Source organism: Pan troglodytes, chromosome 21, assembly GCF_028858775.2.
Source record: "Pan troglodytes isolate AG18354 chromosome 21, NHGRI_mPanTro3-v2.0_pri, whole genome shotgun sequence".
NCBI classification, from domain to species: domain Eukaryota; kingdom Metazoa; phylum Chordata; class Mammalia; order Primates; family Hominidae; genus Pan; species Pan troglodytes.
This window is the reverse complement of record NC_072419.2, coordinates 14,687,100-14,715,000: the sequence shown is the minus strand read 5'-3', so window position 1 is coordinate 14,715,000 and position 27,901 is coordinate 14,687,100. Positions and strand designations below refer to the sequence as shown.

General features: G+C 38.6%; 1 protein-coding gene across 4 annotated transcripts in view; it reads right to left on the bottom strand.

Moving 5' to 3' along the window:
* PLCB1 (phospholipase C beta 1) overlaps nucleotides 1-27,901 on the bottom strand; it is a 752,222-nt gene that overhangs the window by 715,326 nt on the left and 8,995 nt on the right. For 2 of the 4 annotated variants that reach the window (XM_016937425.4, XM_016937426.4), the window contains exon 2: nucleotides 19,122-19,211. In XM_016937425.4, the coding sequence (XP_016792914.1) occupies nucleotides 19,122-19,211 (90 nt within the window). The remainder of the gene's footprint in view (nucleotides 1-19,121; nucleotides 19,212-27,901) is intronic. The other 2 variants (XM_063803337.1, XM_009436775.4) reach the window with 1 other exon arrangement.

Below are 27,901 nucleotides of genomic sequence, written 5' to 3'. Positions count from 1 at the left end.
CTGAATTTTTTAACCTCAGTGGCTCCCCACCCAATATACATTCACTAGGTAATGGCCTTCCTTCCCCTTCACCACATGCCCTGTCGGCCCAGATATAAATACACTGATGCCTGCATCTTCCAAGAGCACACTCAGCTTAAAAAAAAAGATGAGCTCAGAGTAAGGACTGATCCCTTTTCATGCTTCATTGACAAAATCTACCAAACTTTTCCTTGGTCAAACTCATGTGCTTTTCATCCCAGAAAAATGCATGTTGTGGGCCCCGGCTAGGAGAAGCGGTCTGAAATGATTTCCACCTCTCTACTGCAGAACATTTCCCATCATCATTTTTCAGCAGTAAAGAATCCCAAAGTTTAATTTCCATTTTCCCAGTGTTTTTACAGATTTTGAATTATTTCCATTTCCCAACACAGGATACAAAGAAAGGGAAAAAAAAAAAAAAGACTACATCAGGCACAGAAAAATCACTTCCAAATCATTTAGGAAGAAAAAAAATAGCACAACAAACTAGTATCCTCAAAGATGACTTAAGGTTTCCCTATCTTGTTGCAACTGCTCCCAACCCACCTCATTCCTCAATATGTCTGAAAACACCATCTGCTTTAAGAGATGTTGCTAGGAGGCTGCTGTCTGTGCACCATGTTGGGATGCGGCTTTACTTCCCTATAACCTTACAGGGATCTTCTTTCAGAACACCTATCAGGGACCTCCAAGTCTAGGGTATGGTGAGAGACACCCACCTCACTGCAGCGTAAGTGCTCTAATATTGGGCATATATAATTAACACAATTGTCCAGGTGGGGTACTTCATATTGCCTTAATATTTCAGAAGGATGAGGAAGCTATCAGTCAGTTCTATCCCATCAGAGAGACAATCTTCTACTAATTTGAAGAAGAAATTACTTTTTTGTATGTAATTCAAAAACAGCCACAAATTATTCTTCTCACTGTAACCATGCCTCTTTGCAGTGTGACTTTTCAGATCTTGTCATCAATAGGTGGCATCTATTTCCCCAACCTATGAATGATTTGCTTTGGCATAGAAAATGTGGCAGAAGTGCCAGTATGGCAATTCTGCTTCTAGGGCTTTGCAGCTTCCACCCTGTTTCAGAACTCTGCCAGTGAACTACCAGAGCAAGCTGGACTAGCCTGTTGGAAGATGAGAGACCACATGGGACAGATACAAGTCAGCCTAGCCATCCTAGCTGAAGCCTCAGACAGGAGAGGCCAGCCATATCAGCAGAGCCACACATCCAACCCATGAGTAGCTGCAGAAGCCAGAAGGAGCCCAACTGAGACCAGAAAAATGATCCCCCAGAGCCTGCACCAGATTGTTAACCCAAAGAAGGGTGACCTCAAAAAAATGGTTGTTGTTTTAAGGCATAAGTTTTGGGGTGGTTTGCTACACCACAAAAGCTGACTAATGTCTTTGTTCTATAAATAAGTACATCAGAATATTAAAGAAGAAAAAGATAAAAGAGAAATCCCTCTTAAGAGAAAACTCATAATTTAAAAAGAAATGATAAAATACTGCTTTTTCTTTTGTAAAGCAGATTTAATTATACATTCAACTACGTCACTATCTAATAATGCAATCTGAACTAAATCACCAGTGGAAAGAAATTACTTTCCTTTTAGAAGTGATAATGCACTACAGTAGAAGGAGTGTTGGTTGGTAATTAAAAGATGTGCATTTTAACCTGGGCTCATTTACCAGGTAGCTATGTGATTGTGGCAGATCTCACTTCCTGACCCTCAATTCTAATGAAGAAAAACAAAGGGATGGCATATGATAAACTTTCAGGCTGGGTCCAATTCTAAAATTTAAAAAATTATTTCATTTTTCTCTGAAACATCAGCAGTTTTTACTATATTTCCAATGGTAATAAAAACACCGCAGTCACTCCTCCAACTAATAGTCTTTGAGTTCCTACGATGTGCCAAGCACTGCCCTAACTCATGAAAATACAGCAGTCAATAAGACAGACAAGCATCTGCCCTGGCAGTGAGCTGGGGCAAGCTTGTAAGCTTATGAGACCCAACTGTACCCTTCACTTTCCAAATCTGTGTTCAGTGATGAAGTATCCATATCTCGAAATCAGACACTACAGTATTTACACCATGGAAATTGGCGAATGCTACAAGTTACTTTCCCCACCAAGAGAGCCAGGTCTTAAACACAGACAAGGACAACTCTGGACTCTGCTCTCATTGAGTCAAAAACCTAATACGGGAGCTAGATATTACATAACTATGTAAAAAACATTTGATTACAACTGTGAGAAGTGTGGTGAAGCAGGGGAGGGGCTAATCCATGGGGAGAAAACATGTGTTCCAAGCAGAGGAAAAGTATTGTGAAAAATTTCAGCAGAAAGAAATATGCCGTGTCTAGGGAAACAGAAGGCGGCTATTGTGGACGGAGCACAAAAGGAAAGGGGCCAAGAACTTGGAGGGAAGGTGGAAAAGAAGGTGTTAAGGAAGACTTTCAGGGTTCAGGACTGTGCCACTCTGTGACCAGGACCAGGTCAGGGTTTAAGGGAGGAAGAACATGATACCAATCTTGGAAATGTTTGCTTTCCGGTATCTCAGGAACAGGGTATTGGAAGGTGATATGAAATTGGGAGCCAATGTATCCAGATGGTAAAATAAGTTTTAAGTGCAGGTGAGATTCCCTAACATGTGAGTAGAGAAGGACTGCAACTTACAGCCAGTAAAGTAGATTGTGAACATGTGGCTGAAGAGGTAGGAAGAGGTAGGAGAAAAAGAAAGACAAGAAAAGAAAGTGTTTCGAGGAAAATGGGGTTATCAACAATGTAAAATTATATAAAAGTAATCAAGCACCACAGAGCTCAAGATGGCCAGCATGTTTTAAAATGTGAAGGTCATTGATGGGTTAAGAAAGACTAACTTGGAGGAGTAGTGGGTACAGAATCCAGGTTGATATGGATTGAAAAGTTGGTGAAAGGTGAGAATAATGGGGAGAGCATAGGCAGGTCTTTGAAGAAGCTTGCTATGAGTGAAAGCGAGAAAGAAAGGAAGTAGTCAGTGAGGGTCAAGAGGGGATATAGGGTTTTCTTTTAAGATGGGTAAGCATGTCATGTTTAATATTGATGTACAGATCTGGTTACAGGGGAAATATTGACAACATAAGAAAGGGAAGGGATCAATTTTAGTGTGAAATCATTGGGAAGCTAGGGTCCAGGGTCAAAGTGGAAAGGATGGGCTGGGAAAGGAAGAGGGAGACAGAGGAAAGCAGCTGTAAATGAAAGTGTGCTATTAGGTCTGGTGGCAGGGAATACTGTGTTTTCTCTCTTCTCCAGGAGGCAGAGGTCACATAAACTGCTAAGAGTAAGACAGCTGGAGATTTAAACAAGAAGGAGAGGGTTTTAATGAATGAACTATCGAAAGGTCATTGGCTTTGGACCTGACAGATCTGGCTTTCCACCATTTAGTAACCTGTAACCTTAGACAAGATGCACAGCCTTTGTAAGTCTCATTCATTTGACACACATCGATTGAGCAGTGACTGTATGTTAGCAGTGTATTCAAAATGCCAAACAAATGGGGTAAAGTCCCTGAATTCAAGGCCTTCATCATCCACTGGGAAAGGAAAAAGAGTCAGACAGAATCAACATAGCATTAAAAGTGCTAAGGTAAAGGAAGGCACAAGGTATTCCAGAAGAACAGAAGAGAGGGTTTCATTCTAAATTGGCAGGGTTAGAGAGAGTCTTCCAGGGTAAAAATCACCCTCTCCATAGCCTCAGTTTCCTCAATGCAAAATGGAAAAAAATCAATCAATTGATGAATTCATGTGATAGTTTGTCCACATAAGGTACCTTGGCACAATGTCTGCAGCACAACAGTTTATTAATAAGTTCTACTTTCCTTCCCCAGAAATTATCGTGGTACCATTAAGGCTATTAGGTTAACATACAACATTGCCAAAAACTTATATTCTCTGTACAGTTTTCAATCTTCCCCATGTTTCTCAAGATATGTTCTTTCCTCATGATGGCTAGAAGCCACTAAAATTATCCTTGAAATGTTAAAGCCCAGATTAGAAAACTATACAAAACTAACAATAATGTCTTGTACAGGGAATGATAGCCACTGACAGAGTTAACACATTCTATTCCCGCTTTTATTTCTCTTTCAAGTTTATGGGCCAGATGTTAGCTGGATCCTTAACACCTGAGTCTCTGCCTTCCTTCAAATAAATGATTGTCCAATGTGTCAGTCAGTAATTCTAACTGCAAAGGGACGAACACTCTATCTTAAACTGGCATAGCCTATGAAGGGGATTGATTCATTCATGGAATTGAAATGGACTGATCTGGTATCTCAAATGACATCATTAAGGACTTGGTTCTTCACTGGCTTGTCTTCTGCAGGGCTAGCTTCCCCTTTGAGCTCCCAAAGTGGCATCTGAGCTACTCCAATATCTTCTTTCATGGGAACAAGATAACAAAAGTGAGTCCAGATATTACATCCTTGCAGCACATAATCCAGAAAAAGAAGGAAAGTTTCTTTCCCCACAAGTTCAAGGAAGCTTCTTATTGCAAGAAACTTTGCATTGGCTCTGAAGAGCCATTCCTGATCCAAGCTCTGTGCAGTGATGTCCAATAACATATTCTGCAATGATGGAAATGGCACCTGGGCACAGGTGGCTAGTGAGCACCTGAAAGGTAGGTAGTGGGATTGAGAAACTGAATTTTTAATTTAATTTTAATTAATTAAAACAACTGTAAACAGTGACATGAGTCTAGAGGCTACTGTATGAGACAGCACAGCTCTACGGTGAGAAAAGGGTGGACTACATTGGTTGGCTAAACCAGTCAATGCTCACTGCCTTGATCTGGGGGTGAAGTTAATCCCATTCATTCAACCAAGGGAACCAAGGGAAGTCATTCTGCCTGGTGTCCTGGAGTCCACCATTCTTATTTTCCCTAGATTAATGGCCCAATTCGACATGAAAATCCTTTGCCAAGGACTCATATTTATAAATCTTACCTAGCAAAATGACACCTGAAACTCACTTTGGAATAATAGCCTTTTAAGTCAGAGAGGGACCTCAGGGCTCCTACACTTTAGATCCATATATCACAGAGAAGAATTGGGATTGGAGCATAATTGCTTTGCTTATGGCCATTACGAGCAAGACCTGGATATGCTGACCTTCAGCCATTTTTCCACTGTAAAAATCTAGTCTTTATGCCACAGCACTCCAATAGGCCCACTGTGACAGAATTAACCTCATTCCATATGAAGCTTTGCAATCATTAGCTTATTGAAGCTTCCAGTATAGGATGTTACCATAGAGGCCCGATATTTATACTCAAACATCTAAATGAGCTTAAAAGTTCATGTAAATTAGGTAGGTTAGCCTGGTGGGAAATGTGGCAGATTGCATACCACACACCCTGTCTAAAGCAGGCAGCTGCTGCACTGCCCCAGCCAAATGTGGCCATGGGGGTATGTCGGCCGGCATTTCCATGCCTTCTGATTTTTTGAGAAATTCAGATCTGTATATGAACCTGCAGATTTTTAAATGCTGGCAACTCATGTTTATGTATTTAATTATTTGCACAGGCCAAGCAAGAACTGTTCGTGAATGGGTGCAGGCTCCAGTTTGCACACTGCAATATAGATTTTAAAAGTCTGACTTACCAGAAATTAAAGCCACCAGAGTGGCTGCTGCTGGTGGTGCCCATGTGTTTTCATGTATGCCAACGGACAGCTTCCAGCTGCATCTATGTCTGAGGGATTTCTCAAAGCCTAGGGCCCACTGGCCTGGAAGCCCCTCAGTCTCCAGGAGAGGCTGGCAGAAGAGCTGAGAAAATAACCCCTGAGAGAGCTGCCCCCAGTCACTGATTATTAGGAACTGGTGGGTATACCACTGCTCCCTCTCCTCTCTGCTCTGTCTCCCAGGGCTCTCCAATGGGACGGAGCTTCACTTGTACACCATGGTAACTTATTTAATAGTGCACCCTTTAATGGCTGTCTTCCCTTGCCTATCTCACTTCCCCATGGCCCTGCCCACACTTTCTGGGGTCACCTCCCAAATGAACCACTTGAACTTGAATCCTTTCCTTGCAGTCAACTGTTGGAAAAACTCAACCTACAAACACCAGACCTGAAATTATTTTGAAATTCTGTTTTTGTTCTTTACTTTTTTCCTCTAGTTATGAACTATGTCAGGGTTAAAATATATGAAAAAGTCACTTTAGTATCTAAGAAGGCATATACTCTGATATGTTAATGTCTCAATATTCACAATATAACGCTGAAACTTCTGTCCTCTTGCATAATGAAGCCATGCTATAGGACCAAATGTTCATCTAAAAATAGAATCTATTATGTATACCAGCACAGTCATTAGTTTCTTAGCATAGCAACTAGTTCTGTCCCATAAAACTTTTCACTTAAGCATTCATTTCACACAGGTGCATTGTTTGCCGTGATGCAATATAATTTCCAGACCACTGTTCCTAAGTGGAGTTTTGCACAATGCCAGGGAGAAATCTCATGAAAAATCATTACCACAATCCCCATTCCCTATAGAAGCAGAATAAAAAACCAAACATTCTAACAGGAGAAATGTGAATTTTACTATCCTGAAATGTATCGTGTAGAGGTGATGAAAGGCAAACTTCCTATCACACCTGAAATTATCTAGCTCTCTCTGGTTTGCCCAGTTGAGTGTATGTCTCAGTTAAGGAAGGATTCCTACAAATTGATAAGAAATGACATAATGCTACAATTTAATAAGATAACATCTGCCTTTGTATCCCAGAAATGAAAAATTAGCTATAAAATAAAATAGTTACATAAGGTCATTCTTTTTATTTATTTATTTATTTATTTATTTTTTATTATACTTTAAGTTTTAGGGTACATGTGCACATTGTGCAGGTTAGTTACATATGTATACATGTGCCATGCTGGTGCGCTGCACCCACTAACTCGTCATCTAGCATTAGGTATATCTCCCAATGCTATCCCTCCCCCCACCCCCCACCCCACCACAGTCCCCAGAGTGTGATATTCCCCTTCCTGTGTCCATGTGATCTCATTGTTCAATTCCCACCTATGAGTGAGAATATGCGGTGTTTGGTTTTTTGTTCTTGCGATAGTTTACTGAGAATGATGATTTCCAATTTCATCCATGTCCCTACAAAGGACGTGAACTCATTCTTAAAACCACATTCACTCATTCAAGGGTGCAGCTAATTTAATTAAGTATGGAATTTACACAGTACTGTGATCTAAACAAGGGTCTCAAAAAACACAAATATAAGGTTAATAAACAGGACTTGAATTCTGAGGACATGTTTGGTAACGATAAAACAAACAGCTAATACCTGTAACATTCAGGGAATGGAAAGTTAAAAAAATTTTCATCGACAGAATATAATAAAAAACTATTTTGATTCAACCTTAGATATTGAGACTAATTCTAAAAAAATCCTAATAATTTATTGCCTTACTAAGCACAGTGTAAGGAATATTATCCAGTCATAGTCAAATAATTCAGAATCTGGTAGGGCCTGTAGTTGCTCATGTGGAGTGTTACTTCTGAGCAGAAAGTAGGCCACGTCACAGGCAGGAAAGGCAAAGTGAGCACATCCTTTCAGGAAGTTTACTGAATTAATTTGTAAGGTCAGCTTGCTTTCTATCTGTGTTCACCTTGGCTGTACATTAGAATCAAATGAGGAGCTTTCAAAAAAAAAAAAAAGTCCAACGTTCTGACCACATCCCAGACCAATTAAGTCAGATTCTCTGGAGACAGGAAGCCCAGGCAGCAGCGTCCTTTGAGGCTCCCCCTGTGATTTCATTGTGCAGCCCAACTTGAGAATACCTTCTTCATACAGTTTGTCTGTTCCTAGCAAATGTACTAGGCCTACTGAGGTTTCTTTTTCAAACAAATCCAAGGAAAAAAATCCTGCAGGCAAACTTAACTTTACATATTAAACAGGTTCTTTAAACATCAAAAAGTTAAGAGCCAGAACATAGAGCCAGACTGCACTGCCACTGTTGTTTCTATTCCTGACTCTGCCATTAACCAACTGTACCACCAGGGATCATGACATAACCTCTGTTCACACTTCAGTTTACTCACTTTTAAATGTAGATAATAGTAGCACTGTCATTCATAGGATTATGGAAATGACGAAATTGCATAGGTCTGTTAACACACACTATATATATGTGTAAGTATACACACACTATGTATGTATATACGTAGCACGGCATATAGACACACTATGTATGTATATATGTAGCATATATGCACTATATACATACTATTATAGACTATAAGTATACCTATGCTACATATACTATATAAATATATGTATAAAAATACGTATATGCTATAAATATACAGACTATATACTATTAGAATTGTGTCTGGCAAGGATAAAACAGCATATATGTGTTTGCTGTTGGTGATGCTAAGGATAACAAGGATAATGATAACAACGATAAAAAGGTATGTGCAAAGTAAATTAGTGAATATTACATACTTTGCTAGATTTGAGAAACTTATTTATAATAGGTACCAGCGTCCTAATAAGTCAGTTGTTCAAAGTTTGCATTTTTGCCTTTTACATTACTTAAAGTAAATTTAAAATATTTTAAAGTGGAAGAAAGTAATTATTTATTTTAATATTTTGTGTGTGTGTGGTAAATGTTTAAATAATCCAACTATCAATCTAAATTTATTTTACCAAAAGACAAAAAGAGACTTGTCTTGCTGATTAAATATAGAAAGAGCTTGACAAGTGATAGGTTTGGCTGTGTCCCCACCCAAATCTCATCTTGAATTCCCCCATGTTGTAGGAGGGACCTGGTGGGAGGTAATGGAATCATGGGGGCAGGTCTTTCCTGTGCTGTTCTCATGATAGTGAATAAGTCTCACAAGATCTAATGGTTTTAAAAATGGGAGTTTCCCTGTAGAAGCCCTTTTCTCTTGCCTGACACCATGTGAGACGTACCTCTCACCTTCCACTATGATTGTGAGGCCTCCCCAGCCACGTGGAACTGTAATCCTATTATACCTCTTTCTTTTATAAATTGTCCAGTCTTGGGTATGTCTTTATCAGTGGCATGAAAATGGCCTAATACAGTAAATTGTACCAGTAGTGTGGTATTGCTGAAAAGATACCCAAAAATGGGGAAGCAACTTTGGAACTGGGTAAAAAGCAGAGGTTAGAACAGTTTGGAAGGCTCAGAAGAAGACAGGAAAATGTGGAAAAGTTTGGAACTTCCTAGAGACTTGTTGAATGGCTTTGACAAAAATGCTGATAATGATATGAACAATAAGATCCAGGCTGAGGTGGTCTCAGATGGAGATGAGGAACTCATTGGGAACTGGAGCAAAGGTGACTCTTGTTATGTTTTAGCATAGAGACTGGCAGCATTTTTCCCCTGCCCTGGAGATTTAGAGAACTTTGAACTAGAGAGAGATGATTTAGGGTATCTGGTGGAAGAAATTTTTTTTTTTTTTTTTTTTTTTTTTTTGAGATGGAGTTTCACTCTTGTTGCCCAGGCTGGAGTACAATGGCACGATCTTGGCTCACTGCAACCTCCACTTCCCAGGTTCAAGTGATTCACCTGCCTCAGCCTTCCCAGGTAGCTGGGATTACAGGCATGTGCCACCATGACTGGCTAATTTTGTGTTTTTAGTAGAGATGGGGTTTCTCCATGTTGGTCAGGCTGGTTCCGAACTCCCAACCTCAGGTGATCCACCCACCTCAGCCTCCCAAAGTGCTGGGATTACAGGTATGAGCCACCACGCCCGGCCTGGTGGAAGAAATTTCTAACCAGCAAAGCATTCAAGAGGTGGCTTGGGTACTGTTAAAGATATTTAGTTTTATAAGGGAAACAGAGCATAAAAGTTCAGAAAATTTGCAGCCTGACAATGCAATAGAAAATGAAATCCCATTTTCTGAGGAGAAGTTCAAGCCGGCTGCAGAAATTTGCATAAGTAACAAGAAGCCAAATGTTAATCCTCAAGACAATGGGGAAAATGGCTCCAGGGCATGTCAGATGTCTTCATGGCAGCCCCTCCCATCATAGGCCCAGAGGCCTAGGAGGAAAAAATGGTTTTGTGGGCTGGAACCAGGGTCCCTGTGCTGTGTGTAGCCCAGGGACTTGGTGCCCTACATCCCTGCCACTCTAGCTGTGTCTGAAAGGGGCCAATATAGAACATGGGCCATGGCTTCAGAAAGTGCAAGCACCAAGCCTTGACAGCTTCCACATGGTGTTGAGCCTGTGGGTACACAGAAGTCAAGAATTGAGGTTCGGGAACCTCTGCCTAGATTTAAGAGGATGTATGGAAACACCTGGATGTCCAGGCAGAAGCTTGCTGCTGGGGTGGCGCTCTCATGGAGAGTCTCGGCTAGGGCAGTGCAGAAGGGAAATGTGGGGTTGGAGCCCCCAGTCCCAACTGGGGCACTGCCTAGTGGAGCTGTGAGAAGAAGGCCACCATCCTCCAGACTCTAGAATGGTAGATCCACCTACAACTTGCACCATGCCCCTGGAAAAGCCACAGACACTCAATGCCAGCCCATGAAGGCAGGAAGGGGGCTGTACCCTGCAAAGCCACAGGGGCGGAGTTGCCCAAGGCCACGGGAGCCCATCTCTTGCATCAGCGTGACCTGGATGTGAGACACGGAGTCAAAGGAGATCATTTTGGAGCTTTAAGATTTGACCACCCTGCTAGATTTTGGACTTGCATGAGGCCTGTAGCCCCTTTGTTTTGGCCAATTTCTCCCATTTGGAATGGCTCTATTTACCCAATGCCTATACCTCCATTGTATCTAGAAAGTAACTAGCTTTCGATTTTACAGGCTCATAGGCAGAAGGGAATTGCTTTATCTCAGATTAGACTTGGGACTGTGGACTTTTGAGTTAATGCTGAAATGAGTTAAGACTTTGGGGGACTGTTGGAAAGGCATGATTTGTTTTGAAATATTAGGACACGAGATTTGGGAAGCTCCAGGGGCAGAATGATATGGTTTGCCTGTGTCCCTACCCAAATCTCAGCTTGATTTCCCGTATGTTGTGGGTGAGACCTCTTTCTTTTGTAAACTGCCCAGTCTCAAGTATGCCTTATCAGCAGCATGAAAATGGACTAATACAATAATGTCTCCATCAGTACCATCAACAATCTTGAGTTGGCAAGAAAATGAACTACAGAACGACCAAAAATGCCTACTCTACCTACAACATTTGTAATTCAAACAAAAGAGCATGGCATTATATCAATACCAAGTACCCGGGGATTCTATTTGTAACAAAGTCAAAGGAATTTTCTCCGTAACAGGAAGTAAAATTATGAACAATATGCAGAATGCATTTCCTTCACATATTCTGCCAATCCATTGTCTTGAACCATTTTTTGGCATCAAAAAGTACAAATATTCCATTATAATAGCTTCACAGCATGGAAAGTATCCAATTTAATTTCTCCTAAAGTAGTGGGAAGAGCTAAATATATGCAACTTATGAAACCAAGGAACAATTTTGTAATTAAATTATATTAGGAGTAATGAATTTTTGTGGTATTACCTGTTTCTAAACTCTGGTGACAATGTATTAAAACAAGCATTGCTGTTGTTATGCCCATAATGAAGTGTGGTGATGGTGACATAAAAATTATACTAATGCATTTCTACTCTAAAAATGATTCCAAAGAAGCTGCAATGAAACCATCTCAAAATGACTAGCCTAATTTTAAAATATACTTTAAAAGGCTACACTTCAATTAGAAATTCTACCAAAAAATCATGCATCACATCCTCTAAGAAGAACTTGTAAATGATTCCATTCTAATAACATTTATTTGTATGTTGTGTCTACATAAGCTAAGGCATCATGACATGTCTATTCTACGCTAGCCAGAGTTCACTGGTGCAAAATCTTTGAGGAGTCACAGAAGTGAAAAGAAGATAATGTTAATAAAAATGGAAAAACTTAACCTGGAAGTTGATATGGTGAGGATAGATTTGTTCCTCAGCAAGCTGAACCTTGGCTTAGTGGCTAAACTATCCTCAAAAACACTAAAGGTTTAATCTCTAAGGTCTTGGTCAGTAGGGAGGAAGAGGAGTGGCCTGATGCCCATGTAGTTGTCACAATCCTAAAGTGATTATCTTAGGAAAAAGGCACAGGCAACCATGATTGTGTCCAATTTTTCTTGTGAATAATACAATTTTCTCCTATCAAAGTCCTCTAAATCATCTTAAAAGTTGTTCCATATGATGCTTCAAATTTCCAAGGGTCCAAGAAACTTTCACCTATGATGGAGTATTTATTAGCGAATTATCCCCAGAGGGAAAGTCTTTTAAACAATAAATCCTTCTTTTGCCTTCCATGGCTCTGTTCCCACAACATTATGAAATACATAAATAAACATCTTATTTGCCCAAACAGACCTAAGCTTCAATGTTTCAGATCAAAAGACCACAGCAGAGTCTAAATAGAAAACAAGTCAGTGTTGCCTTGAAGAAGAAAAAAGGAATAAAAAGATATACATAAATAAATGGTCACTTGGTTTTCAAAACAGCACATTTTTGTGGTCTCTAATACTTATGGACAATTGTTTGGTCAGAGAGTAATTGTTTATTATGTAGCAATAATAAAAGCCACCACAAAGGATGGAGAGTTTACAAAGTAGCAGGTGTTATGCTAAGTCATTCATTTTACACATTGAATGTTCACAACAACACTAAGAGAGTAATACCCACCTTATAGATAATGAAACCAAGGCTTTGATTTTTAAAGAGATTCACTGAGGGTGACTCATTAAATACACAGCAGAGCCAGACTGTGACAATCCACATCTGTCACAGCTTCAAAGCTGGTTTCCTCAACCAGCTTTGGGCTTCCCAAATTAGGACTGTTTTAGGAAAATCAGACTTGGCTTCAAATAAAAGTGTTCACCTAATATGTTCCAATCTCTCTTAACCAAGGAATCATTTTAAAACCCTTCATTTGGGGGCATCTATATTAAGTTGTTAAGCACTGTGCATCTGCATTAAGCAGTTCCTAGATAAGGATTCTAGTAAAAGTAGTTTATTTTAGAGGTGGTTTTAGAACACAATCAGGAGTGGAGAAGTGAGACAGGAAGGGAAGGAAGCCCATAAGGGGAACATTTTCAAGCCAGTTGCCGCTGTGGGTAACTGGGCTTAATCCCACTAGAGAGTTCTGGGATATAATATAAAGAATGCACCTTTAAGTTATCCCACCCAAGAGGTGAGGGAGCTGTGGTATTTATCCACTGAATCCCATTGGTGAGGGTGAGTGTGAATTGCCAGGAACTTCTGGGCAGCTGCATGGGTAGCAACATGAGTTCTAGTAGCCAGACAACGCAAAAGAATGCAGGCACTGGCCAGCCACTGGAGCCCGGCTTATGTTCTCAGGAGTGGTGAGGAAGAGGGTGCGGGTATGGCACTGTGTCTGTTCTAGCTATTAATATCATCAATACTGGTGAAGGAAATTCAAGGAAGGTGAAGGAAAGGACTTAGTCCCCAGATGCTGCTGCTTAGTCAACAATGACTGACACACTGCTCCAGGCCAAGGAACAATCCCAGGCCTCACAAAGCAATCCTCACGTGAATTTTGCTGGTTTTTTTCCCAGATAATGTAAGTTATTGTTTCAACTTTTAGAGAAAGCTACCAAATAAAATAAATAGCACTTATCTTCTAAATTTATAACTACATCATTGCATTTAATCACTCAGTGGACTCTTGAATGACCTATCCCATTTACTATACACAAGAAGGGTCAAAGGTGACAATTTTGGGATACCCTAGAGAAGCATATCCCAAAGAGAAAGCCCCACTGCTAAAAATCATTAATGAAATGTGTGGTACCCAGTAGTTCTTTATGGAAGCCAGACTATTTTTAATAGGAAATCACTAGATTTTCTTGTTGACATTTATGATGCATCATTCAAAATATTTTTGAACTCTGGACTCATGCTGAAAAATGTCACTGTGACTTATGTAAATATTTAACTTTTAAACTTTGCTTTTGAACTCTGTAGAAATTTAAGGTTATCATAAGAGAAGACTATCTATGGTTGCCATTAATGGAAACTGAATCATCACTCTGTACAAACATCCAGAATGGTGTCTCATGCAAATTCACAGGGCAGAACAAGATGGCAGATGGCATGAATGGTAGAACCAATCTTTCTTGTCCTAAGTCTCCAGAAATGACTAAATATGCAGGTATAAATTTAAATCTCTAATATAGGATCACAGGTAAACAAAAAGAATTACAATTTTGAACCACAAAGTAAGAAAGGCAGAAAATAAATGAGATAAGAATGAAGTAGGAAATCAGAACCCAGCAGTCCACAGGCATTAAAACATAACAGATCTTTGGGCCATCCAAACCAGGTAGTGAAATGTCAGCTCTACGAGTGATATGAAGAAACTGAAGTTAGAGCTCCACCTTACACCAGTCCTCATAATACATTACATATGGATTAAAAACCTAGATTAATAATGGTGATGAGAAGGAATCAGAAATATCTTAAAGGAAGCAAAAAGTGGGGAGGTAGTTGGAATGTAACTACATCAAAATTTAAAGCTTCAAGTCATCTTTTGTTACCCCTAAATTAGATGTTAAGAAAGTCAAAGACAAACCACAGACAGGAAGAGTGTAATTGCAACATTTATAACAGCTAAAGGAGTACATCTAGAATACACAGAGAACTGGCCACACAAGGGCAAGAGATATAAATAGGCAATCCATGTAAGGAAAAACTGAAATGATCAATAAATGTATGATAATATACACAGTTTACTAGCAAATCAGGCAATGGCAGATTAAAACAAGGTGATATAACAGTTGCATCAGTTGGGCAGAAATTAAAATATTTCCTATTACTGTTTGTTGGGCTTAAGAAAACAGTTCCACTCATATAAGACAGGTAGGGTTATAAAATGGTACAGCCATTCATTATAATTTAGGATAGGTATAGCCTTAAATCAGCAATCGCACTTCTGAGCATTTACCTTAGGGAATCCCTGACCCATATTCCCAGAGAGGGCTACACACAGCTGACTATTACTCCATATTATAGGATTCTTTGTAACCCCAAATTAGAGACAAACACCAAGAATCCATCAGTGAGAACTTCTGTATTCTTAAATAAAATGTGGTAATCAATTCTTTAACATACGATAGAGCAATATGAAAGAATGTGATACATACACATGTACTAACATGAAAAATTCCCTAAGATAGACCAATTTAACGGAATGATATAGACACACATGTACTAACTTGAAAAGTTCTCTAAGACACACTATATGGTGAAAAGGAAATTGTGGAATGGTTAATATGATGTGACAGTATAAAAATGGACATAAGCAAAACAAAATGAAATATTTCCATAGTTACACATGCACAAATTTATTCAAAAGAGACCTAGAAAGAAACCATGAAGCTATTACTATTAGTTGACTCTGAATAGAGAACTAGGATTGGAGTCAATGGGAGAGTGCGGTTTAAAGATAGTTACATTGCTTTACTATTTTACAGATAAAAAGATATTTGTATATTATCCACAATATTAAAAATAAATAAAATTTGTAACAAAAAAGAAAGTAATGGGAGTTCTTCATGTAAAACGTGTGTTCTTCCTCCCATTCCTTTTCAAATTTAATGATGTGTTCCTTTTCCCTTCCCCCAAGCTCCAGTTTTATGAAGACAAGGAAGGGTTTACTGAACTATATTGAACTTCTTGGATCTGAACTAGTGGTGACTAGTTTTATTTTTACACCAACCTTGGCACAGAAGCAGGGCATCAGGTTGCAAGACAAAGGTCTAATTTTTTTCATATTCTAGCAGGATAGGTTTTGGTTAGCTCTTTAACATTGACACTTTTTTCTTCTTTAGCCTTTCTTTCAAAACCGGTGGAGCAGATTCTTATAGTTCACGTGGTTTTCACAGCTAACACTTCCTGTGTTGGTTTCTAGTGTTCACATGGCACGGATCCAAAGAAAAGTTATAGCCTAATGTAGGCCACCTCTCAAGTACTCAGGCTGTGCAGGACTCCCTTCTCACCCATGACTTACAGATAAATTCATCCTCTTCACATCACCTACACTTACACAAGAAAAACCACTCTGCTTAAAATAGTCATATTCAGAAACTCATTTTTGCTCATTTTATTCAATAAGATTTACAGAGCCAACAATACAGTGAAAAGAATTATTAAAATAAGTCCAGAGCTGGTACAAAGCATGAACATTTATCCCTAAAAATGATATTCATATTTATCTGCTTCCACCAACTCCAAACATCCTGTCAGTGTTTCACTAAAGCACATTTCTGCTACCTAAAAATGACTCGCTAGCTTTAGTTTTTAATTCCTAAATTCATCATCTGTGCTGTCTTCTTTGTCACCTATCATTTCTGTGGTGACAAATCAAAGGAGGGGTTTTGGAAGGTAGCATGTCATTGTCTACAGAGGGGAAAGCCAGTGGCTTGAAATAAGTGGCTCTGATACAAGATCTGATGTAGCCATGACAAGAGAAGGACATGCATAGAACATCATAAAATGTGGCCATGTACCTCCAATGCTATAAAAAAGAAAAATAAAAAACACTTGTAAAATCCCCTCTGCTAGGGATTTCTGCTCACCTCTGAGCAGACTAGGCCTCAGATGATTGCTAATCCAAGTGCTTTGGTATAAGCTTCGTGGACCAAAGAGGGAATATATTGGAAGAAGCCCAAAGGAAGAAGAGAGGCATATTACAATAAATACCAGTGCAACCTTCCCAACCAATGGAAAACACAGTGTATAAAATCAAGGGATAAACTTAAAGGTATCACATTTTTTTTTTGTTTTCTGAGAGATTATCTCTATGGTACATGTGGCAGATTCCTAAAACTAATTGCCAGATAAAAAATATTTTTTAAAAAGTGGCCCTCTAAGTAGCATCATGAATGTACCATTCATTCATGTACCTTCAAATGATCTTATGCAAAAATACCCACTAAAAGCTTGGCGTGCCATCTTTTATTTGCATGCACCATTTCTTCTAGCACACATTTACTCTAATTCATCACTTGGAGTCGTCCATCTCCTAAAAGTGGATGAATCACTCTTACTGGTTCCAGGGCTGGGCTTCAAGCCAGAAAGAAAATGACAAACTTGAAAGCATGGTAAGTTTAATTTTTTTTTCTTAAATCCTCTCATCTTTTGGATTCTAAGATATATGATCACTAAGAAATAAGCCTCCAAATTCTGATAAATGACTGAGAGATGACTTTGGCATTTAGAAAGTGAAAAGTAAAATTTACTATTTCTATCTCTTGGCTAGAACTGTAAGAGTAATATCCATGAAAAGAAAAGCAATAACGTGATAAAAGGAATTGCTACCACATTATCTGTTTCGCTTGGTCATAAACAGCATTACAACCAAGATTTAAAAGTTTGTGTAAAAAATGAAAACAAATTTTCCTACATTTGAAAATAAGCATGGGTCAAAATACTGGGTTCACAATACAGATGCAACAAAGAGCCTTTGGTCCTAAACCCTTTTTCTTTATTAAGGATATAAATATTGATGATTGGTCTAGAGGGGAGCTTAACTGAGTTGCCATGAATTATTTAAAAATCCCAGAATATCTTCCGTTGCTTTTATAGAAGCTTGATCTACAAGTTGAAAAATCAAACTGACAGTTTGGTCTCTCGTACCAATACCCAACCTTTAGAAATGCTCTAGGCATTATAAGTACATCGTTCATGAATATAGTTTCAACAGTTCTAAAAATATCCTTTAGGAGAAGAAAAAAACACCCAAAAAACAAAACCTCTTGCAAGCCATTGTTTTACACATAACAGCAGGAAACCAAACAGAATGTCTAAGCCAAAGTGATTAACACACCCAATAATAAATGTAAGCGTTAAGTAGGAAATCTTACTCATACAATTTTTGACATTAGCATAGGGTCTGTGGTTTACCTCCACTTCTACAGCCACACATGGTTCCAGGGCACAGTGATTTAGAGTCTAACTCCAGGACAACAAGACTGAAATTCACCTTTTGAATGATGTGTAAACAGGCTCATTCAGGAGTGGCCCTGAGACCAGACACAGGTATAATTGAGCTTGCCTCAGAGACAGAAGGCAAAGCTGACAGGCAACTCCAGGAACTTTGGATATAAGAAACTAAAGTAGAGTTTTGAAAGAGCTAACAATTTGTTCCTCCTTCATCAGTAACTGTGGAGGTTCCAGCTATTTTAATGGTATACTATTACTATTCTATTGTTTCCAGTATGTATTTAGCATTCTCAGTAAGCCCTATCCCATTTCTCCATATATCAAAACTTAGAGAACAAAAACATTCTATATTCTGTGGCCTCTGAGGTTCAAGTGTAGGACTGTGGCAACGATGCTTGAAATAATAACCACTTTCCATGAGTGTTCTCATCATCTAACTGCCCATTAAACTCCAAATAAATGTTATGATCAGCAGATATTCTACTTTTTAATAATTCAGTACAGAATCATCAATTGGTTTCATAACAAATGAGATAATAAATTCATGCTATTGTGGGCAGAAAGCTAATTTAGTAAGAAATTCCTGACAACTGAAGGAATAGGCTAAAGGAATTTTATTCTTGGTTTTCTGACATGAACAAATTATCAGGGCCAAATTCCTGCTGATTCTGAGAGAGTCCTTAATGAACAGCACAGGGGAAAAGAGAGAGAAAGAAAAGCCAAGGGGTAAGGCTATTGGGTCAAAAGTTATTTTCTCATCATTTTTCTTCATCCTTTATGGGTGGGGACTTAAATCAGTAACGCTGACTAATTATGTGCTACACCAAATGTAATTCAAATTTCCCTGTTCTTATCCTAACACATAATATAAACAGAACCAAAAATACCAATTGCTCTAGAATTTAGCAAATCTAATATTTCAAACTAGTGACTTTGAAAAGTCCTAAGTCCTAAGAATACCTTAGATATTCTTTAAAAGTAGAACCTTTAAATAAACTGCAAAAGATCTGTGAAATGGATGTTCTTCTATAGATAAGATACATAAATACTTTTCAAAGTAGTAAACGACTGAAAAATGTAAGAAAGGCGTACCTCATTTCTTACCTTGTTCTGATCTGTCCAGTAAAAGAAAAATCCCTGAGGGTCAGTCCTCAAAATAATTGGAGTAACAATAGTTGAGTCCTAGAAATGTAAGAAGAAACATGAATATCAACATATATCACTGTAGAAAAATCTATCCAGGAGTTATTTAAGAAGTAATAATTGTAGAGATTCTCCAAAGTAGTCAATTATTAAGAAAAATTTCAAAAGAAATTAGACATGGCATTTTTAACTTCATGGAATTATCCATTATGTAACTGAGGTTCTTTCCTAATAATCAGAAGACTTATACATAACTTGTAAGGGAAAAAGCATTATGATTTATTGATTAAGGTATGTTTTCTATTAAAAATCTATACTTAGCTTTTCAAGTAATTTTAACACTAAACATCATTACTTATTTTTATGATTAATATTAACTAAAATCCATGCTTAAGAATAGTATTTTAAATTACATTTGTTCCATAAAATGATTTTTAATTGTAATAGAGTAAAACATAGTATTTGAGCATCACTGTTTCCAAGGTAACAGTAAATAAGGCCATCTTCTACATATTCAGAAAGATACATACAAACTTGTTGCAAATTTCAATTTTACATGCTAAAATAAAACATCATAGGTAAATAGTCTTCTGAGTTTAAAGCATGCATAGTATAAAGCAAAACTTGGATACATTGTAATTATAATATTAAACATTTCTAAAATATGTGTTCTTTTCTCTTAGCAATTTTCAGAAAGACATACCATCTGCACAAGAAAATACATGTCACTGGATATGGATTTTTATACTGAAACACTCAGGCCTTTGCAGGAATTGCATCTTTTAGAGAGACATAAATTGCCAGTTTTTTCAATTTTTTCATACACATAACCATAGTGTGTCGTATCATCTAGCTTATTAAAAGAACTTGTAATGAAAATTAGAACTTGCAGAGATAATTTTGGCATTTGGGACTTTTTTCTTCCTAATGGGCAGAGCAGTATGAATGATTTTAATCTACATATTAAGTTTTATTGTAAGAGCCTGGTTCTGGAAAATGTTCTCTGGGTTCAAATTCCTGCCTGTCCCATCTCAGTGCATAGCTTTACACAACTGAAAAAAGAAGGGGATAATCATAATACCTAACTCAGAAGGTTGCTGTGAGAAATAGCTAGGATAATTTGGGGTAAAGCATCTGGGCATGTTTGCCACATAAAAATGTTCATTATTATTATAGTGGATTATAATTAAAAACAGATGTATCAAAATACTAAATGTAAGTTTATCAGGATATTCTGTGTTACTGTAGTAAAATATACAGAACATAACATTTACTCTTTTCTAATATGCCTTTCAGTGGTATTACATGCATTCACCTTGCTGTGCTGCCATCAGCACCATCCATCTTCAGAACTTTAAACCTTCCCAAATTGAAATGCCACATGCATTAAATACTAACTCCTCATTCCCTCTTGCCCCTATAACCTGGCAACCATCAGTCTTACTTTCTGTATCCATGAATTTGACTACTCCAGGTAATTAAATAATTTGAGTATTCTAAGTAGTTATATAAGTAAAATTGTATAATATTTGTCCTTTTGTGTTTGGCTTATTTTATTTGGCATAAAGCCCTAAAACTTCATTCATGGAGCATGTGTCATATCTCCTTCCTGTTTAAAGATGAATAATATTCCATTTATGTATATGCCATGTCTTGTTTATCCATTCATCCACTGATGAATATCTAGGTTGTTTCCACATTTTGGCTATTGTGAATAATGCTGTTATGAACATAGGGGCACAAATATCTATCTGAGTCCTTGGTTTCAGTATATACCCAGAAGTGGAATTACTGGATCATATGATAGTACTATGTTTAATTTTTTGAGGAACTGCCATTCTGTTTTATGCTGATATTCCATATATACATCCTTAACATGCAGTTTGAAAAATATCTTTTACAAGGACTGTGCTGTTGCAAGGAACTTCAGCTAGAATTTTTAAATTTCCCCATTACTTCTAAATGTCAAAAAAAGACATTTGGAAATAAACTTGATATTATAATGAAAGACTAATTTTTAAAATAGTTTAGGCTTCTTTCATGAGATTGCATGCATAACAGCTCACACCAATGTTTCCAATAAATCATAGCAATATTTTCAGTCCTGTTTTGTTACTTCTAGAAGTTGCCAAAATAAAAGTTTTGACAGGCTGCACACAGCACACATTCCCACTTCTAGAGGACTTTAGAATAAACTGTAGGTGTAACTTATCTTTTTCAGGTCAGTTTCTTTTCTTATCAGAGCATCTGACAAAATTCTAATCAAAATCTTGGTGGCGATTCCCTGCAAGGATCCCATACAATCAAATATTTAAGTGAGCAGAATAAAACTTCTCAGGGAGGCTGAGGCAGGAGAATGGCATGAACCCGGGAGGCAGAGCTTGCAGTGAGCTGAGATCGCACCACTGCACTCCAGCCTGGGTGACAGAGCGAGACTCCGTCTCAAAAAAAAAAAAAAAAACTTTTCAAAATTTATATTTAGGAACACTGTTCTATGCTGCCTAGTTTGTTTCAGATACTTCCATTTCTAGCTTATTCCTTCCCCTCCTTCAAAATTAACCCTTCTTTGTTCAATGTTTTCTTGACCCCACTCTTCCGGCCACAGTTCCTCTGTTAAGTGATCATTTATCTTGGCTCCCTGCCCACTTCCTTCATAATCACCTCTAACATTCCAAGATCAGCTGGAACTTGGCATTCTTGCCATGCAAAGTAGGATCTGACCCAGAAATATATGAATGTCTATTTTCAATTCCACCTGCTTGTTTTCCCACCTCCCACATAGCTGCTAGTATCTATATTCTCCCCATACCAAAGTAGCCACTCAACCCAGATCCCAAATATTCTTAATTGTCAGAACATACGCCCAGGTTTGAAACTTGAAATATGTGACCATCCTTCACTGACAAAGGAGCTGCAGATGGGTTGCGACTCTTGGGACCTTTGACTGTAGAATGATGAAGACAGCTCTCAGATGGTCTATATTTTAATCCTTTACCTCTCCATCAACATCTATAACATGTGTGTATTTCATAAGATTGTGGTTTTTAAACTTGCATATGCATCAAGTTCACTGAGAGATCTTGTAAAAACACAGATTGCTGGGCTCTTTCTCCAGAGTCCCTCATTTAGTAGCTCTGGGACGGAGTCTGAAAATCTGGACTTCTAAGAAGCTCATGGTGATGCTGATGCTGTTGGTCCAGGGGCCACACTTACAAAACCATGGATGTAGGCCTACAATAGGTGAGGCTTTGGGTCAGGAATAGGATGATGTTTACCTCCAAGAACACCTGTGACCTTAGAATGCAGGCAAACCGTATCTTGTGAGTCTATTGCTTCTAAGAATTCAACTCTAATTTACTTAAAGTTATAAGATATTTTTTCTGATAAATGTTTGTCTGTAAAAAAGAAAACCAATAAACATACTTGTCTTAAGTTAGTAATAGCAGATAATGTTCAGTAAATTTCTACTTGCTGCTCTTTATTTGATAGAATATGTTTTACTGTCATTCCTATATCATCAATAGTGAAGATTAATATAGTAATTAAGATGTTATTTAGTAATTTACATGAATCTCTAAAGAGTCTTTAAGCCAAATCAAAAACAATCAAGGGGCAAAGCAAAAGACCTTAACAAAACCTCGAAATCCTGAAGAATGAGAAACAATTCAGCAAGAAAAAAAAGAGTCACTGGAATCAACATTAACATTACAATGATTTGCTCATCAATGCACTGATATAAGTCAATAATAAATACTAAAGAAACTGAGATGAAATGACAAAGGCACTACTAATCCAAACTCACTTCTAATACCAGTATACCTTTTTATAAAAATCCCTGACTGAATAGTAACTGATACATTCTCAACATTTGCTCTGAGCCAATCACTGTGGTGAACTTCACGTGGCTTTTCTCCTTTAATACTTACAATAACTTAAGAGGTAGACACTATTATTATTCCCATTTTACAGATACCTAGACCAAGGCTTGTGCTAAGTAACTTCCTCAAGGAAAGCCAGTTAAGCTGGTATGGGAAGCACTGGAAATTAAACCTTCAAGTACACGCTCTATAACAGTGCTTCTCAACTTTTTCCATTATTGCCCTGCAAGGGAGGCTTTTTAGGTTTTTATTTTTCTAATCATCCCCCATGACATTTCAATATTGCAGATAGGCTGAATATCTGTTTATATGCTGTATGTATAACTGTGCTTTATACCAAAACAAAAACAAAAACAAAAACAAAAACAGTAAGAAGATTTCTTTTGTTCCCCAAAACCACTTTTCGTTTCCTTGGAAGCGACATGGCCCCTGTTGAGAATGGATGCCCTATACTGGTGCTGTCCAGTACAGGAGCTGCTGTGGCTCCCTTGTGACTACTGAGCACTTGAAATGCGACTGCTGAGACTAAGATGTGCTGCAAGATTTCAAAGACTAAGAATGGAAACAGGAATAGAAAATAGCTCACTAATGATTTCTGACATTGATTACATGTCAAAATGGCTACAGTGGATTAAATTAAATATAGTATTCATATTAATTCCATCTGTTTCTTTTTTACTTGTTTTAATGAGGCTACTAGAACATTTACAAGTGTCCTATGTGGCTCACGTTATATTTCTGTTAGGCAGGGCAACTCCAAACCTTCACAGGGACACTCTTTAACAGGGAGATTTCTCACAAAGCAATCTCAGTGCTCTTGTCACACAATTCCAGCAAGGCAGTTTATGGTTTTATCCACATATGCAGCTACCATTTAATTTTTAACATTTAAGTAGTACAAAATAAATCTAACTTCTTCTCTAAGTGTCAGTTCTTCAATATCTAACTAGAGCTGTCATGTTGCTACCCTCTGAGCTACGCTTTACCAGGCGGAGGTATGTCACCAGGTTTATCGTGGCCTCCTCCCCAACAACTCACATGTTGAAGTCCTAATCCCCAGTACCTCAAAGTGTGATCTTATTTAGAGATAGGGTCTTTACAGATATGATTAAGTTAAAAGGAGGCCTTAGAGTGGGCCCTAATCCAGTATGACTGGTGTCCTTATAAGAAGAGAACATCTGGACACAGGCATGTACAGAAGGAAAATGATGTGAAGATGCAGGGAGAAGCAGGCCATCTACCAGCCAAGATGAGAGGCCTGGCACACATCCTTCCCTCACGGCCCTCAGCAGGAAGCAACCCTGCTGACACCTTTATCTCCCACTTCCTCCCAAACTGTGAGAAAATAAATTTCCGTTGTGTAATCCACCCAGGCTATGGTCCTTTGCTATGGAAGTCTTAGTAAACTACTACAAAGCATAACCCTAAACCTCAAGGCTCATGTCAAGGGCCAGTCCACAGACCCATGGCACATTCCTCAGCACCACTGTCAGAAAGTCTCCTGGCCAAGGTTGACCACAATTCTCACTCCACAGCGATTCTCATGTTTTTATGGTATTACAAGAGAACACACATGAATAGAGGCATGCACGTCTAAACTAATCGATACCACAGAGTCAACAGGAAAAGTAACAAGCGATGTTCCACAGGGATTGCCCAAGACTTGCATCAGGAAGCAGCAGGGCCAAATACAGCAAATAGAGACACTGGGGGGAAAACAGCTATGCAACGGACAAAGAGTTCTCAGGGTCACAGAAAATCAGATGTGATGCCTGTCAAACTAAACATGAGCAATACAGCCCTGACTATGAAATGAAAACATTATAAACATAGTCTTGGATGCCAGGTGAGGAATTAAGATCATTTAAGTAAAACATCCATGTGTATCAGCATTGATGAGACTTTTCCTCCAGGAGTGTCTCTACTCTGAAATTTCCCAAAATAAAGAAAAGCAGAAGAGATGAAGAAGGTCCAGAGTAGAGGATGCAAAACAGTGGAGAGAAGCAATGTGAAGATACTGGCTTCCTACAGAACAAGCAGAAAAATCCCTTTTAACACAATGTAGGGAAATGTTGGAAGAATTGTTCTTCAAGTGTCATGCAAGATCCTTCAGATAATCCACGAGAGAACCAAATTAAAGCCCAGATCCCAAATCAACCGAGGTGCTCCTGGCTTAGTGGGGGCATCAGATGAGAAAAACCAATAATTTCAGTAACATATAGCTCTGGTGGGTATGCAGTGGCACCTCAATGTGTTTTTTAATTTGCATTTCTCCAATGACTAATGATGTTAAACATCTTTTCATGTACTTATTGGCCTTTGGGGTGGCGGGGAGGGCAGTGAACTGGCCGGATACTTTTAAAAGCATAGTATATCACTGATCATTTTCATCAGTGGTTCTCGACTGGGAGCAATTTTGCACCCCAGGGGACTTTTGGCAATGTCTGGAGACAATTTTGGTTGTCACTACTGGGAGGCTTTGCAACTGACACCCAGTATCTAGAGCGAGGGATGCTGGTAAATATCGTATAATACACAGGCCAGACTCCACAACAAAAAACTACTGGGACCAAATGTCAATGGTGCCAGGGTTGAAAACATGGTTTTGATGGTTTCTGGTTGACTTTATACGTCTAAGATCCTGCAAGGACCTACGCAGTATATATGCAGGCCCTTGCCATCCAACCACATTATCTGAGCCGCACTCTCCTGTGCTAATTCTGCTTCTCTCCTTCAAAATCTTGTGTTCCTTGGCTCTTTGGAATACCCACACCTGCTGTTCCCTCCACCTGACACATTCTTCTACTCATGCTGGCCTAAATCCCACTTGTCATAAATAGAATTTTCCAGGGAAACCTTCCATGCTTCCTATACTCACTTGTACTTTTTTTCCTTCATAGCAGTTATAATGAAAATAATTGTACCTCTATTTGCTTAGCATCTGTCTCCCCAATAAGGGCAGGCATGAAATCATTAATCATCATCAATCCACAACACTAGCACAATGCTTAAAAGAGACATGAGTACATTTTTAAAGTATGACTGGTGAATGAATGGATGAAGGGGTGGAAGGTACTGCAGCAAATAAAAACAAGGAAGATTCTGAAAAACATCAGTTGGGGTTGCTGGGAGCCATGTTGCCCACAGCCATGATAAAGAAATTTCAAAGTAGTGGTGAGGGCAGAAAAAGACTCTGGAAGGCTGAGAAGAAGTGGGTAGGAGGTGAGGACAGGGAGACAGTGACTATAAGTTACACTTGCATAGTAGAGGGAAGGAGATGAAGAAGAAGACGGTAACTAAAGGAGGAAAAGGGACTGGGGAACATTGTGTTGGTTTTGAGGTTGGGAATTTTACTAGTAAAGGCATATTGCTATGTTCTTAGGAAAGCTTCAACTGAGGGGAAACTCATATAGACACTGTTCAAAGAAAGGGGAGTGGTGTCAGATAATAATGAAGTCAGGATTCAGAGATGCCAGGAAGGTCGAGCTCCAAAATATAAATGCAGAAGGTGAGGTATTTCTCAGGGGCAGGAGGGCAGCTGGAATAATGGAGGTGGCCCAAGTACATTAAACGAGGAGTGGAGAAAGGAGGAAATGAAAAGCATTGTTCCAGGGACTTCCATTGCCTCTGTACACAAAGAATAGTGTAGGTGGAAGTTCATTATAAATCAGGTTTAGAACTATGTCTTGTTACTTTTCTCACTTTAGCAATAAAGCACAAGTATTCTTTTTTCTCTCTGTGAATCATTATCGCGATAGGATGTTTTCACAACCATGCATCTTTTGTTCTGTCACTCCCAACGCTTCTGAATTTCTTTAAGGGCTTTTCATTGCAATATTTGGGTGTATGGGTGAGCATGTTTTTCAGAAAAATAGGAACTAATGGTAAAATTTAGAATATGAGAAATAAATACATTAAGCATCATCACTTTCAACCAATATTGAATTGCAGTGTAGTATACACTCAATCTTAAGACATATTTGGACCTTAAATGAAATCAGCACTGTAACAGCAGTGAGCTCTGCATTGCCAATAAATAGTTTCCTTCTCAAACACACATGGAGAAATCCCATTTAAGAAGGCCACAGAGTCCCTTAGGACCCTAGGAGATTTCAGATGGAATGGAAGGACAAGGAGCAAGGTGTTCCAACCAATGTAACACAACACCTCAAAGGTCACAAAGGTCTCATAGGAGCATGACTGCCCTCCAGGTCTGCCTCAAGGCTGCACACTCCCCTGTGTGAACCCACTGTGAGCCAGACAAACACCAGACAGTTCCTTCATTCCACAAATATCCCCTGAGCATCAGCACCTCCCAGTGCCAGGCCTATGCTCTCCCCTAGGGAAAAAAATAATAATGATAATTATAAAGCTATAGCCCTCCAGAAGTCCTGCTCTAGTTGTAATATAAACAAGGCCTATCTACCTCCCTGCACAAGTAATATGATCTGGCCTCTCAGTTGACACTGTCTTGCATTCTGCATCGTGCTTGAGAGCAGGCAACTCACCCTCTACATTTCCTTCATGTCTACCATATTCTTATTCTTTCACGGTCCATGATTTCTATGAGAGGCCATGGGACAAGCCTAAATAGGAATCAGCAAAAGACAACATTTACGCGTATGTCGAGAAGAAGAAAAGGTGGAGTAACAGATATAAAGAGTCTTGCTGAATGCAGAAATGTCACTTACTCGACAATGAAAAAAAGACCTTTAACATCATACCTGAATACCTGTCTTTCCACATGCATGTTTCCACGCTGACTGACTGATGTAGAATATCTTTAAAGACTATAGAGCATACATTGCCCCCTCTTTTTTTTTTTTTTTTTTTTCGGAGTATCGCTGTGTC